Here is a 15,214-nt window from a genome sequence, read left to right on the forward strand (position 1 = left end):
AAGGAGATAGTTAGGCTGACGGAGAAGATTTCAGAATTAGAAACACGCATCCATACTTTATCTGAGAGTAGTGAGGATGTAACAGCTTTAGACACTGATTTGGATGCGAATAGCTTAGTGAACTCTGTACATTCTTCGGTTCCGGCTGCAGGGCCCTCGCAGCAGGGAAACTGGGTAACAGTGAGGCAGCATAGTCGCAGACCAAAGAACCGCTTTTCCGTTCCGGTTAGAACATCAAACAGGTTCTCCCCTCTCAGTGAAGCACCCACTGAGTATCCTGTTGAAAGTGCCCTAGTCATTGGCGATTCTATTACACGGAACGTGAAGATAGAGACACCAGCTACCATAGTCACTTGTTTACCGGGAGCCAGAGCACCTGACATCAAAGCAAATTTAAAAGTGCTGGCTAAAGCTAATCGTAAATTCTCTAAGATTATTATTCACGTCGGCACTAATGATGTTCGACTTCGCCAGTCGGAGATCACCAAAATTAACATTAAAGAGGTGTGTGAACTCGCTAGTACGATGTCTGAGGCTGTTTTTTGTTCTGGACCGCTCCCGGTAAAAAGGAGTGATGAGATAGTTAGCAGACTATCATCACTCAATGGCTGGTTGTCTAAGTGGTGTCTGCAAAATAACATAGGGTTCATAGACAATTGGAAAAGTTTTTGGGGCAGACCTGACCTGTTGAAGAAGGATGGCATCCATCCCTCTTGGGGTGGTGCCGCTCTTCTCTCTAGTAATCTGGCACATAGTCTTAGAGCTAAACCTTGACTCACTAGGGCCCAGGTCAGGAAGCAGACAAACTGGCTAAACCGACCGTCTGCTAGCTGTCTCACGTTACCGGAGTCAGATAAATCCCAGCACATAGAGACTCTTTCACCTAGATATTATCATATAGAGACTGTGTCTGTTCCCCGAATTAGTAAATACAAAAAAACATCAAAACCATTCAACAGTAAAAATTTAATTGACGTCCAACAAATAAACAAAATATATAATACAGATGAACAATTGATAAAGCTTGGGTTGCTGAATATTAGATCCCTTTCCCCAAAAGCGCTTATTGTTAATGATATTATTACAGATAATAATCTAGATGTGCTCTGTTTGACAGAAACCTGGCTAAAACCTGACGACTACATTACCTTAAATGAGTCCACCCCCCAAGATTATTGTTATAAACATGAGCCGCGTCTGAAAGGTAAAGGGGGAGGGGTTGCTGTAATTTATAATAATACCTTCAGTATTACTCAGAAGTCTAGTTTCAAATATAATTCCTTCGAAGTTTTGGTGCTTTATGTAACGCTATGTAGTGTACATGATAAAACCCGTTCAACATTTGTGTTAGCTACTGTATACAGGCCACCTGGGCATAATACAGACTTTATCAAAGAATTTGCTGATTTTCTATCAGAGTTAGTACTGGCCGTAGATAAAGTACTAATTGTTGGTGATTTTAATATCCATGTTGACAACGGAAAAGACGTATTGGGATTAGCATTTAAAGACACACTAAACTCTATTGGAGTTAGGCAACACGTGTCAGGAGCCACTCATCGCCATAATCATACTTTAGACCTAATATTGTCACATGGAATAAATGTTGATACCGTTGAAATTCTGCAGCAGAGCGATGACATCTCAGATCATTACTTAGTATCATGTATACTTAATTTAGCTAAGGTTGCAAAGCCGCCCCCTCGCTTTAAAAATGGCAGGACAATCACTGCCGCTACTAAAGATTGCTTTTTAAATAATCTCCCTCATCAGTATCATCTGCTCAGCATCCCAGATAGTATAGAAGAACTCGATGTTGCAACAGAAACTATTGACTCTCTCTTTTGCAGTACTTTAGACACAGTTGCTCCTCTGCGCTTAAAGAAGATTAAAGAAAATAGTCCAACGCCGTGGTACAACGAGCACACCCGGGCCCTTAAAACAGCAGCCAGAAAAATGGAGCGCAGCTGGAAGAAAACAAAATTAGAGGTATTTCGTAATTCGTGGAAAGAGCACATGATCACATACAGAAAGGCTGTAAAAACTGCTAGATCTGCTTATTTCTCAACTCTCTTGGAAGAAAACAAACACAACCCAAGGTATTTATTCGATACAGTGGCTAAATTAACCAAAAATAAAGCTTCAACTTCTGATGATTGTAAACAGCACAGCAGTAATGACTTTATGAACTTCTTCACATGTAAGATTGATAATATTAGGAAAAAAATTTTAACCATGCAGCCGTCTAATACAGCATCACATCAGACAGAGCATTGTAGTGTCACTGAGGAAAAATTACACTCATTCACTGCTATAGGAGAAGAAGAATTGGCTAAACTCGTTAAATCATCAAAATCGACAACATGTATGCTCGACCCTATACCAACTAGGCTATTAAAAGAGATGCTACCAGAGGTCATAGATCCTCTTCTTAATATCATTAATTCATCTTTGTCATTAGGATATGTACCGAAAACTTTTAAGTTGGCAATTATTAAACCACTTATTAAAAAACCGCAACTTGATCCTACAGATTTAGTCAATTATAGACCAATCTCAAATCTACCCTTTCTGTCAAAAATACTTGAAAAGGCAGTGTCTTCACAATTATGTTCCTTTTTAGAAAGAAATGGTATCTGTGAGGATTTCCAGTCAGGATTTAGACCGTATCATAGCACTGAGACTGCTCTCGTCAGAGTTACAAATGATTTGCTCTTATCATCCGATCGTGGCTGTATCTCTCTATTAGTGTTACTCGATCTTAGCGCTGCATTTGATACTATCGACCACAACATTCTTTTGAATAGACTCGAAAATTATGTAGGTATTAGTGGAATTGCATTATCATGGTTTAAATCGTACCTATGCGACCGTTATCAGTTTGTAGTAGTAAATGAAGATATGTCACACCGATCGCAAGTTCAGTATGGAGTACCGCAAGGCTCAGTGCTAGGACCGCTACTCTTCACCCTGTACATGCTACCACTGGGAGATATCATTAGGAAGCATGGCGTTAGTTTTCATTGTTATACTGACGATACTCAGCTCTATATTTCTTCACGCCCTAAAGAAACTTACCAATTCACAAGATTAACGGAATGCATAGCTGATATAAAACATTGGATGACTGGTAATTTCCTGCAACTCAATTCAGAAAAAAATGAATTTTTAATTATTGGACAAAAAAGCTCCACAAGTAGTAACCTAGAATACTGTCTAACACTTGATGGCTGTTCTGTCAAGTCCTCGTCGTCAGTGAGGAACCTGGGTGTGCTCTTTGATACCAATCTTTCGTTTGAAAGCCACGTTTCTAGCATCTGTAAAACTGCTTTCTACCATCTTAAAAATATATCTAAATTACGGCACATGCTCTCAATGCAAAATGCTGAACAGTTAGTTCATGCGTTCATGACCTCAAGGTTAGATTATTGTAATGCTCTACTGGGTGGTTGCCCTGCTCGCTTAATAAATAAACTCCAGCTGGTCCAAAACGCAGCAGCTCGAGTTCTTACTAGAACCAGGAAGTATGACCATATTAGCCCAGTTCTGTCAACACTGCACTGGCTGCCTATTAAACATCGCATAAATTTTAAAATCTTACTTATTACTTACAAAGCACTAAATGGTTTAGCTCCCCAATACTTGAGCGAGCTCTTAACATATTATACTCCATCACGTCTACTGCGGTCTCAAAATTCTGGCCAGTTGATCATACCGAGAATATCCAAATCAACTGCAGGCGGTCGATCGTTTTCCTATTTAGCACCTAAACTCTGGAACAGTCTTCCTAACATTGTTCGGGAAGCAGACACACTCTGTCAGTTTAAATCTAGACTAAAAACACATCTCTTTACTGTGGCATACACATAAAACACTTTTTCAATGAAATGATTGTTAGGCTGCATTAACTAGGTCAGCCGGAACCGGGAACACTTCCCATAACACCTGATGTACTCGTTACATCATCAGAAGAATGGCATCTACGCTAATGTTAGTCTCTCTGTTTTATCCCGAGGTTTACTGCAGTCAGCTGGATCCGGGCCGTATCCAGATCAGATGGTGGACCTGCGCCCAGAGAGGACCAACACAGGACCCCGAAGTGTCTGGGAGACCGTGATTAGACTCCCCCTGAAACTGCCTCATCGACACGGCATCTCAATAAACCCGTCTCCTGCGTGTTGCCTCCGATCATTCGAATATTGCACTTTAATAATTATTTAATCAACATCATCCTCAATAAACCCGTCTCCAGCATGTTGCCCCCGGTCCCTCGAATATTCTGATCTATTATGACCTCCGAGCTGTAAAACTGCCAGAATAATAATAATAATACGCTGTTTGTTAATTGGCCAGAGGAGAACTGGCACCCCGACTGAGCCTGGTTTCTCCCAAGGTTTATTTTTCTCCATTAGGTCACCTAATGGGGTTTTGGTTTCCTTGCCACTGTTGCCTCTGGCTTGGCGTGCTCAGTTGGGGACACTAAATTTTTCAACTAAACATCGAAATACATCTAAATAATAAACTAAATTAACCATTTAAACTAAATTACTGATCAAATTATTGATCTAAAGCCCACACTGTCACTGTATGATACTTGAAATTTTTCCAGAATGGCTATACAGCTGAATAAAATTATGCTGCATTATTTTCCTGTTTAACACTGTAAAGCTGCTTTGAAACAATCTACATTGTTAAAAGCGCTATATAAATAAAGTTGACTTGACTTGACTATAAGGCGAATGTGTGTGAGTCACACAAACAGTCCTGTGTCTTGTCTAAGTATGTGCGCCCATTCGCACAAAGGGTGTGTGTGTGAGGGTGTAAAGGCACGTGAATGCCTTGGGGCTATAATATTCAACGCTCCAATCTCTTGCGGAGACACGGTGGCGCCTGGATCTAATTAGTGTAGATAGTCACATCAACACAAAGGCCCTTTGTCTACAGTATGTATGATCTGATTAGAAAAGTCACCAGAGGCTGTGAGGAGTTCCATCCGGCCAGATGTCTAGAGCTATAATGCATTATTGTTACAGTTGACTAGATGTAGTAAAGCTCTTCCCACAGTCACAGCACATGATCTCTCACTTCATCATGTGTTTTCTGGTGCCGTTTAAAACTGCTCAGCCATGAAAAACTCTTTCCACAGAGAGAACACACATGAGGCTTCTCATCTGAATGAACTATCAGGTGTTGTTTTAGATTTGATGATGAAATAAAATCTTTCCCACACTGATCACAGCTGAATGTTTTATTCCCAGAGTGATGGAGCAGATGAACACTGAGACCTGCTGCTCGAGAAAAACTCTTTCCACACTGAATGCATGTATACGGTTTCTCTCCAGTGTGAATTATTTGGTGCTGTTTCAGATGACCAGTTGTACCAAAGCTCATCCCACAGTCATAACACACATGATCTTTCACACCTGTGTGTGTTTTCTGGTGATCTTTAAAACTGTTCAGCCATGAAAAACTCTTTCCACAGAGAGAACACACATGAGGTCTCTCATCTGAATGAACTATCAGGTGTTTTTTTAGATCTGATGATGAAATAAATCCTTTGCCACACTGATCACACTTGAATGGTTTTTCTCCAGAGTGAATGCGCAAATGTCTACTGAGACCTGATGCTCGAGAAAAACTCTTTCCACACTGAGAGCAGGTGTGACGCTTTTTGGCTTTTGTTTCTTGAGTTTTGAAGTCACAGAATTTCTTAATGTCATTTAGTTTGTGTTGTTGCTCCTTCTCTTCCGTCTGGTCTAAAATAAACATATAAAGTAGTCAGAATCAGTTCAATGAGGTTAAATGTGAAAATTAAAAACACTGAGCAGAAAACAAGACACAGTCTGTGTGAGTATAAAGTATCGGTAACACAATAAGGTTTCATTAGTTAACATGAACTAATAATGAACTGCACTTCTACAGCATTTATTAATCTGAGTTCATGTTAATTTCAACATTTACAAAAGTTGTATTTGTTAACATTTGTTAAGTAACGTGAACCAACAATGAACAGCTGGATTTTTATTAACTAACAATAACAAAGATTTATGAATATTGTAACAAATGTATTGTTGATTGTTAGTTAATACATTAACTAATGTTAAAAAATGAGACCTTATTGTAGTAAGTGTTAAAGTATCTTTAATGTGCAAAGGTCAGTTCTGTCTTTCACTACGATTAAAACTGATAAAATATGATCATTTAGATGCATTTCTCTATCATTTATCATCCATATACTGCTTATTATTTCACAGCTACTAAAGCAGTCAATAATGAAGAATGAAAAATGGACACCAACCTATTTGTTCCTCAGTATCTTCATGTTTTATTCTGGATGGTTCTGGATAACTCATGTCTTCAATCTCCTCTTTAATAAACTCCATCTTTAACAGTCACACAGATTTCAGCTGCTACACCTGGAGTTTGTCCTTCTCTTGTAGGATGACGGGAATATTCCCAGTATTTATTGGTGAATTGTTGTGGGAGGGGCTTCAGTGGTGGGAGGGGCTTCATTGGTGGGCGGGGCTTCACTGCAGGTGTGAACTGTGATCACTGTGAGATACTGACGCCCACAGGACCAGATCTGGACAAATCAAAGACAAGTTACTGAATTTATACTGAATTACCAGAGTTGACCAGACCTGGCTAAAAAATATATTTTGTAAATTTTTCTTTCTGAAGAAAGAAAAACAAATATTAATGAAAGCCAAAATATTAAATGTCATGGATGTATATTTACTGAGTAATCTACAATTCTTTAGAGGGGGGTCAATATGACAATTTTCACCTGAGATTCAGAGCCAAATTACAGGAGGGTAAAAATGACTTTAAAAAAGATGGCAGCTTTATTTTACTTTTAAACAGAGATTGGTAGGACTATTAGTAAAATCTGTCGACTTTAGCCATCTTTGTTCACAATTGTTCACATTTTCAGTGGTCAAAAACCAAACGTGGGTCACTTTGCATACAGCTGATACTTCTGTCTTTTACAGAGGAATATCTGAACAACAAATAATGTTGAAACTAGAAATGCATCTTGTTTTTTCTATAAACACAATTGCATAGAATATACCTGAGTGCCATAAATATTATTTTTCCAAAGTTTATGTGCCTGTCACTCTAAAAATATTAAAGATATCTTGATATCCTTCTATTCTTAATTTTTTTCAATGGGTAAAATTGTTAATTTGACATGGAATGACCCTTTAATTACTTTTAAATGAAGTGAACACGTTTCTGTCAGGAATATGGAGTATTTTGATACAAAATAGATATTAATTTCATTTAAAACAAGGTTTGTTCATCTCCTGTCCAAAGTCTGAGAGAAACAACAGGACCATCATGTTTATCTGAGCTGCTGAAAAGCCTCTTTGTCTCCTAAAGTTCCCTGTTTTCCCCTCATTCATTATGCTGATGTCTGAGTTCCCTTTCGTTCAGTCACTACGACGTAACGTTAGTGACTAACAAATGGGGGTTTCGCTTAGAAGCCTATCATCTTCGAGCTTAGAGAAAACGCCCAATGGCGTGCCAATGCCATGGGGCATGCGGAATTTGCATACGTAACTCCGCCTCACAGCGTGAGTATATAAGGAAGTACGTGGCAATATCGCATTATGTTTCTGCTTTCGGAGCCAAGAGAACCTACCTCTTCACTCCTACAGCCTTCTGAGACTCTGTCAGCTTCTTCGAGACGAGCAGCTTTCCAGTCGGTGTTGGTGTAACGGCGCGTTCCAGTGATCGCATACTTCCTGCCTGCTGATCTGCGCAGTGGTCCGTTTGACAGCTGGTGTGTGTTTCCCTGGGCGCTTCGGCATCGACTGCGAGGCTTCCTCTCACAAAAAGAGCTTGCGCGTGGCACGTCCTTTTCAGGATGTCTCGCCCGTGCACTTCTGGGTGCGGTGGATCTCTTCAGCCTTTTGACGGGCACGAGCGCTGTTTGACGTGTTTGGGCTTTCAGCACGCTCAAGCGGTGCTCGTGGATGACTCATGTTCTATCTGCGGGAACATGGCCATCTCGGTGTTACAGTAGAGACTCCGTGAACTCCGTGCGGATGCCGGAGCGAGAGTCCCCTCTGCCACACCCCAATCTGCGGTCTCCACTGGAGGCTGCACTTTGGCTGGTGGCCAGGGTGACCTGAGGGTGACGTGTGGAACAAAGCTCCGACGCTCATGCCTCGGCCCACACCCCCCTCTCATGCACCTGACCCGGTCCGTGTCCAGGCGTCTACATTGGGGCCGGCTCCTGCCGCCCCGACTGTAGCGATTGGTGCGGCGGAAGATGAGGAGATGTCTATCGCCGCATCACAAGGTGGGCTGGAGTCATCTGAGGATGATGATTCAGCTGTGCTGCCACCTTCGGGTGCGCCAGCATTGCCCGAGTCGGACCTAGAATTGAAAGCCATGCTGTCTCGGGCCGCCGCAGCGCTTGGGTTGGAGTGGAACCCTCCGCCCCGACCTGGGCGTTCGCAGTTGGATGAATGGTTTTTGGGGGCGGCGCGCTCGAACACCCGTCCGACCGCCCCTCCAATTCCTTTCTTCCCCGAGGTGCATGAAGAGATTGCGCGTTCCTGGAAGTCCCGTTGTCTTCCCGTGACCGTTTGGCGAACTCTTCCGCCTTTACCTCCCTCGATGGAGCCGCGGCTCCTGGGTACACTGGGGTCCCCCCAGTCGAACGCTCTGTTGCGATGCAACTGTGTCCGCAGAGTGCTTCGACCTGGCGCGGTGACCCAAAGCACCCCTCCAAGGCCTGTAGGTTTTCGTCATCCCTGGTGGCGAAGTCCTATAGAGCTGCGGGGCAGGCTGCCGCTTCTTTGCACGCCATGGCAACTCTTCAGGCTTACCAAGCCAAGTTGAAATGTGACCTGACAGAGGGTGGGGCTGACCCAGGACTCAGCAATGAGTTGCGTGCCGCCACCGACCTCGCTCTCCGGGCGATGAAGGTGACCGCAGGCTCCCTGGGTCAGGTGATGTCCACAAATGTGGTCCAGGAGCGACACCTATGGCTCACCCTGGCCGATATGCGTGACGGCGAGCGAACCCGGTTCCTGGACGCTCCCATATCCCAGGATGGGCTATTCGGCGGGGCGGTCGAGAGCTTCGCCCAACAGTTCTCGGCCGCTCAGAAGCAGACTGAGGCCATAAATCACATACTGCCACGGCGGTCAACTGCTGCCTACACCCCACCGCCCGCGCAGTTGCCTCAGCCTGCTCGCCGCAGAGGGTGCCCTCCTGCGGTTCCCTCAACCTCTGCGCCACCCAAGCAGCAGCCTCCACCTGGGCCGCGCAGAGGTAACCGCAGGATGGCGTCCCAGTGCGCTCCAGCCCCGAGAAAAAAACGCCAGGCTAAGCGGCGCTCCTGACGCGGACAGCTCAGGGATGGGCAGTTCTTTCCAGGAGATGGCAGCAGGGCCGCTCCTTCCCCCGGTGGAGGGCCGGGGGAGAATCCTTTGTTCAGCTGCTGACCCCCAGCACCCCAATGCGGTTAAAGAAAGAACTGACACCCCCATCCCTGAGCACCCAGAGACCGGTGACGACGGTGCGCACCACCCTCGGGTCCTGCCACTCGCATCCCTCTCTGTCGCCAGCTTCCTCTCAGAGCAGACCCCAGTGAAACGTGCGTCCTTCCCTGGTCTCCTCTGTCAGGACGCAGCCGTTAACCGTGCCCCCACACCGGGACGCCCAACAGCCTCCCATGTCCAGGCCAGTAACGCTGCATCGTTGCCCCACCCTGGGTACGTCTGTCGTCCGTATGACCCCGCTGGTGCAGTTCCTGGGAGCCTGGCTTCAGCTTCCGGGACTGTCCCGCTGGGTCGCGCGGACCGCCAGGCTCGGCTACGCGATTCAGTTCGCGCAGGCTTCTCCCCGCTACAGGGGCGTTCGCCAGACCGTGATCGGGGCCAACGCCCCCATCATGCGTGCGGAGATTGCCACCCTGGAGGGTGCGATCGAGCCTGTCCCTCCGGCCAAAATGAAGTCGGGGTTCTTCAGCCCCTACTTCATTGTACCCAAGAAAACCGGTGGGTTACGACCAATCCTGGACCTTCGCATCTTGAACCGATCCCTTCACCGGCTTCCGTTCAAGATGTTGACTGTGAAACGCCTTTTCGAATGCGTTCGTCCTCACGATTGGTTTGCAGCGATCGACCTGAAGGACGCCTACTTCCATGTCTCCATCCTTCCTCGACACAGACCGTTCCTACCGTTTGCTTTCGAGGGGTGGGCATATCAGTACGCGATCCTCCAATTCAGGCTATCTCTGTCCCTCGAGTCTTTACGAAGATTGCAGAGGCAGCCCTTGCGCCCCTTCGGCAGCACGGGGTTCGCATCCTGAACTACCTCGACGACTGGCTCATACTGGGCCACTCTCGAGAGCAGGTTTGCGGACACAGAGATCGGGTGCTCCATCACCTAGCCCGTCTGGGCCTTCGGGTCAACTGGGAGAAGAGCAAACTCTGCCCAGTGCAGAGGATCTCTTTTCTCGTTATAGACATCGACTCGGTCGCCATGTGCGCGCAGCGTTCGAGCGAGCACGTGCAGTCTCTGCTGACTTGCCTCCGTCAAATCGAGAGCAAGAGTGCGGTTCCACTGAAACTATTTCAGAGGCTCCTGGGGCATATGGCATCTGCAGCCACGGTGACGCCGCTCGGATTGCTTCATATGAGACCGCTTCAGCACTGGCTTCGCAATCGAGTCCCGAGATGGGCATGGCAGTCTGGCACGCTCCGGGTCCAAGTGACTCGGGCCTGCTTACAGACACTCACCCCGTGGTCGAACCTCAGCTTTCTACGGGCCGGTGTGCGCTTAGAACGAGTTTCCAGGCATGTTGTCGTATTGACGGATGCCTCTGCCACGGGCTGGGGTGCCATGTGCAATGGACAAGCAGCCGCGGGCTCCTGAACAGGACCCCAGCGCCTTCTGCATGTCAATTCCCTCGAGTTGCTGGAAGTTAGGGATGGGACGATACACTTAAACTCACGATACGATGCACCTCGATATGCCAGGGTTACGATACGATACGTCACGATACGATATCAAAAAAGAAAAAAAAAGAAGAAAATATTACTGTATAACAACAACTTATTTATTTTTGTTTCAGCTTCACACAGGGAAAAAGCACACAAAGCCTAACTGGCCAAACACAAACAAGAACACTCCCTTAGTGCTGCTCTAATCCTAGGTTAAGTTATCTCAGGACTGGTTCTTCTTCAAAAAAACTAACATATCAACATGTTCTGGTGTAATCAGTGATCTTTGAGCAGACACAATGTCTCCTGCTGTGGAAAAGACACGCTCACTGGGCACTGACGTAGCAGGAATGCAAAGGTAGGCTTTGGCCAGGGGGGCAAGTATGGGGTAAGCATATGCATTAACTTTCCACCACTCAAGTGGACTACTGTTGAGTGGGATAGGAATCCCATTTCTGTAGGAGAGTATCTCCATTTCAATCCCTCTGCTCGACTGCACTGTCTCAACAACAGTAGTGTAGGAGCTCCCAAGGAGATCTTCTAACGCTGTCTTTTTTGGTGGGGGAGGCTGTGTCACGTCCTGCATCTGCCTTTCTCCTTCCACTGGCTCTTCCTGGCTCTGCTCTGCTCCCTGTGCTGCCTCAACCATGACCCTGGCCTGCTCTGCTGCTGCCCCTGATGTTGAAGCACTGGCCCTAGTGGCTCTTTCATCTATGTCACTGGTCTGAAAAAAATAAAATAAAACTAGCTCAAACATTTCTGTCTTTCAATCCTTCACTCCCTCCCTCTCTCACAGACACACGCACACAGACTCACACTCTCTATCTCTATCTCTCTCTCTCATCGACTAATAAAAAAACAAAAAAACAATATGAGAAATAACTTTTCGGGCTCTGGCCTACACATACAGAGCTACACACACGCGCAGGGCACCTCTTTTTTTTTCAATAAAAGTTAGCCTACCTGGTTGCGCTGCTCATGAAGTGCTGAAGCTTTTTCACGTATTCGGGCATAGACGGACTCGCGTTGTTCATCATTCAGATGGGACAGGCTTCGGAATCGTGGGTCAAGCGCAGTGCACTCCTGCAGCATGTCATAACAGTCCCCAGAGTACCGGTCCGAGATGTCGAGTAGAATGGCGCTTTTCATATTGGCGATGGTCTGTGTGTCATTTTCGTCTGGTGACATGCTTTGCTCGATCATGAACTTCAGTGGGATTATCAGTGAAACAGTGGGCTCTTTTTCATCACAGACAACTGTTGTGGCTGTCTTCAGTGGCTTAAGCAGTTTCACTATGTCCTCGACATCTGATATATCACTGTTATCCAGAGTGTCAATTTCTCTCGCATTCCTTCGGATTCCTGGGCAGCTCAGCGCAGCTGTGACAGCTGCTTGTTGCTCCAGGTAGCGCGCCAGCATGTCGTATGTGCTATTCCACCTGGTTTGGACATCGGTGATAAGTTTATGCCGAGGCAGCTCTAACTGGGTTTGCTTGTTGGTCAGGACGGCGGTGGCCGTGGTGCTCTTGTGAAAGAATGTAGTTATTCTTCGCACACGACCAAGAAGGCGCGCGACGCGGGATACAGCCAAGCCTCGCTTACTGGCCAGATTCACAACATGTGCTAAGCACTTGATGTGAGGGTGGAGGCCGCTCTCTCTCACAGCAATGTCCATGTTGCTCGCGTTGTCTGTGACACAAGCAATGGTTGTTTGTGGCCTCGTTAGCTCCCACTCACTCAGTGCATTTCTCAACACGTGAGCTATGTTAACACCAGTATGACTTTCACTTAGCTCACGAGTTTGCAACACAAAGCTTTTTCTCTCCCATTTCTCGTTGATGACTTCTGCCGTGATGGTTATATAACTCTGTGTTGCACGCGAGGTCCAGCCGTCGGTGGTCAGGGCGACACAGTCGGCATTTTTTAGATACTCTTTCACGCTTTGTTTGGTTTCATTATAAATTTCCGGGATTACCTTCTCTGAAAAATGTCCTCGACATGGCATCTTAAACTTGGGCTCCAGCACATTGAACATTTGGATGAATTTTCTGTTCTCTACCATGTTAAATGGAGCCATATAGTCCGCTATGAATTCGCCAATGAGCCTGGTTATCTGTTTTGCACGCGGACTTGACGGAGGTAGAGTTGGTGTCAGCGCTTGTTTCATAGTCAGCTGTCCCTTCGGTAGGCTCGTTTTCTCCGGGGCCTTCTTCACATTTTTATGGTGACGTTGAAGGTGGTGGTTCATGTTGGATGTGTTGGATGTGGTGTACGGAATGACAGCATGGCATAGCTTACACACAGTCTTAGTCTTGTCAGTTACTCTATTGCCGTCATTGTCTTTTTTAATGAGAAAGCCAAAATACTGCCAGACATATGACTTGTATCCAGGCGGAACGTCCTCAATTTCGACCTCATTTGACTCCATGGTCGGCTGTTTGGGGGCAAGGCAGTTGGTGGTAATGCTAATATTTGTTAGCTCGCTGCAGTGTTGTTGTTGCAACATGCGCTGTTGACGTGACGACGTACCGCACCGTTCCCCGGATATACATTTTTTTTCATTTAGTTTTTTTTACCCTGCTTGATCAGCAGATGGTGCTGCCAGCCTGCCACCATAGACTGTATGTCTGCCCCATATACATACACACACATATAATACACTAAATTATTTATATACTACGCAAATCATGCAGCAGTGCCATCTATCTTTATTTCGCGATCCATTTTTTTCGACCTCGATGCGTTTCGCCACGTTTTGTATCGCGATATTTTGTCAAACGATATTTCGTCCCATCCCTACTGGAAGTACAGTTCGCCCTGCACCGCTTCCGAGCGTTGCTGAAGGGTCAACATGTGCTTGTCCGGACAGACAACACAGCCGTAGTAGCGTACATCAACCACCAGGGCAGTCTACGCTCCCGCCGTATGTCTCAACTCGCCCGCCATCTCGTTCTATGGAGTCAGAAGCGCCTGAGGTCCCTTCGTGCTGTCCATATTCCGGGAGTCCTGAACCTCGCAGCCGACGAGCTCTCGCGGTTTCAGCCTCTCCCGGGAGAATGGAGACTCCATCCCCAGACGGTCCAGCTGATTTGGGAACAGTTCGGGGACGCGCAGGTAGATCTGTTTGCCTCCCACGACTCTTCCCACTGCAGCCTTTTCTATTCCCTGACCGAGGGCACGCTCGGCACGGATGCTCTGGCGCACAGCTGGCCGCGGGGCCTACGCAAATATGCGTTCCCCCCAGTGAGCCTACTCGCACAACTCTTGTGCAAGATCAGGGAGGACAAGGAGCAGGTCCTTTTGGTCACCCGTACTGGCACGGCCGGACCTGGTTCCCCGAACTCATACTCCTTGCGAAAGCCCCTCCCTGGCCTATTCCTCTGAGACCGGACCTCCTCACTCAGAGACGGGGCACCCTATGGCACCCGCGTCCCGATCTGTGGAACCTCCACGTGTGGCTCCTGGATGGGACGCGGCAGGTTTGAGTGGCCTGCCATCTACGGTGGTCGCCACCATCACTTCCGCTAGGGCAGAGTCCACTCGGCATGCCTATGCGTTGAAGTGGAACCTCTTCGTCACCTGGTGCTCTTCCCGCCAAGAAGACCAAGAAATGCCCGATCGGGTCCGTGCTCTCATTTCTCCAAGAGGGGTTGGAGCGAAGGCTGTCTCCCTCCACCCTCAAAGTTTATGTGGCCGCAATATCTGCCTACCACGATCTCTTGGAGAACAAAAAGGTAAGTCAGCACGACCTGATCATCAGGTTCCTGAGGGGGGCGAGGAGACTGAATCCTCCTCGCTCTCCTCTCGTTCCCTCTTGGGACCTCTCAGTAGTCTTAAGTGCTCTGCAGAGGCCTCCCTTTGAGCCTTTGCTGTCGGTCGATATTAAGTTCCTGTCGATGAAGACGGCTCTGCTGACCGCATTGGCCTCCGTTAAGAGGGTCGGGGACCTGCAGGCATTTTCGGTTGACGAAGCGTGCCTGGAGTTCGGGCCGGCTAACTCTCACGTGATCCTGAGACCCCGGCCTGGATATGTGCCCAAGGTTCCCACCACTCCGTTCAAAGACCAGGTGGTGAACCTGCAAGCGCTGCCCGTGGAGGGGGCAGACCCAGCCTTGGCATTGCTCTGTCCAATTCGCGTTCTCCGCGCCTACGTAGACATGACGCAGTGTTTCAGGACCTCAGACCAGCTCTTTGTCTGTTATGGTGGAGAGCGGAAGGGAAGAGCTCTCGCAAAGCAAAGGCTGTCTCACT

At 47.0% G+C, this 15,214-nt stretch overlaps 1 protein-coding gene across 1 annotated transcript; it reads right to left on the reverse strand.

Annotated features, from left to right (window-relative positions):
* Window positions 1–11,187: 11,187 nt before the first annotated feature.
* LOC307137138 (E3 SUMO-protein ligase ZBED1-like) lies at window positions 11,188–13,391 on the reverse strand (the record flags this gene model as incomplete). The annotated part of the gene is made up of 2 exons (XM_079834620.1): window positions 11,188–11,688; window positions 11,928–13,391. 2 exons carry the CDS (start codon window positions 13,389–13,391, stop codon window positions 11,188–11,190), a joined length of 1,965 nt encoding a protein of 654 aa, XP_079690746.1.
* Window positions 13,392–15,214: the final 1,823 nt, after the last annotated feature.

Source organism: Gobio gobio, assembly GCF_949357685.1.
Source record: "Gobio gobio genome assembly, chromosome: 14".
NCBI classification, from domain to species: domain Eukaryota; kingdom Metazoa; phylum Chordata; class Actinopteri; order Cypriniformes; family Gobionidae; genus Gobio; species Gobio gobio.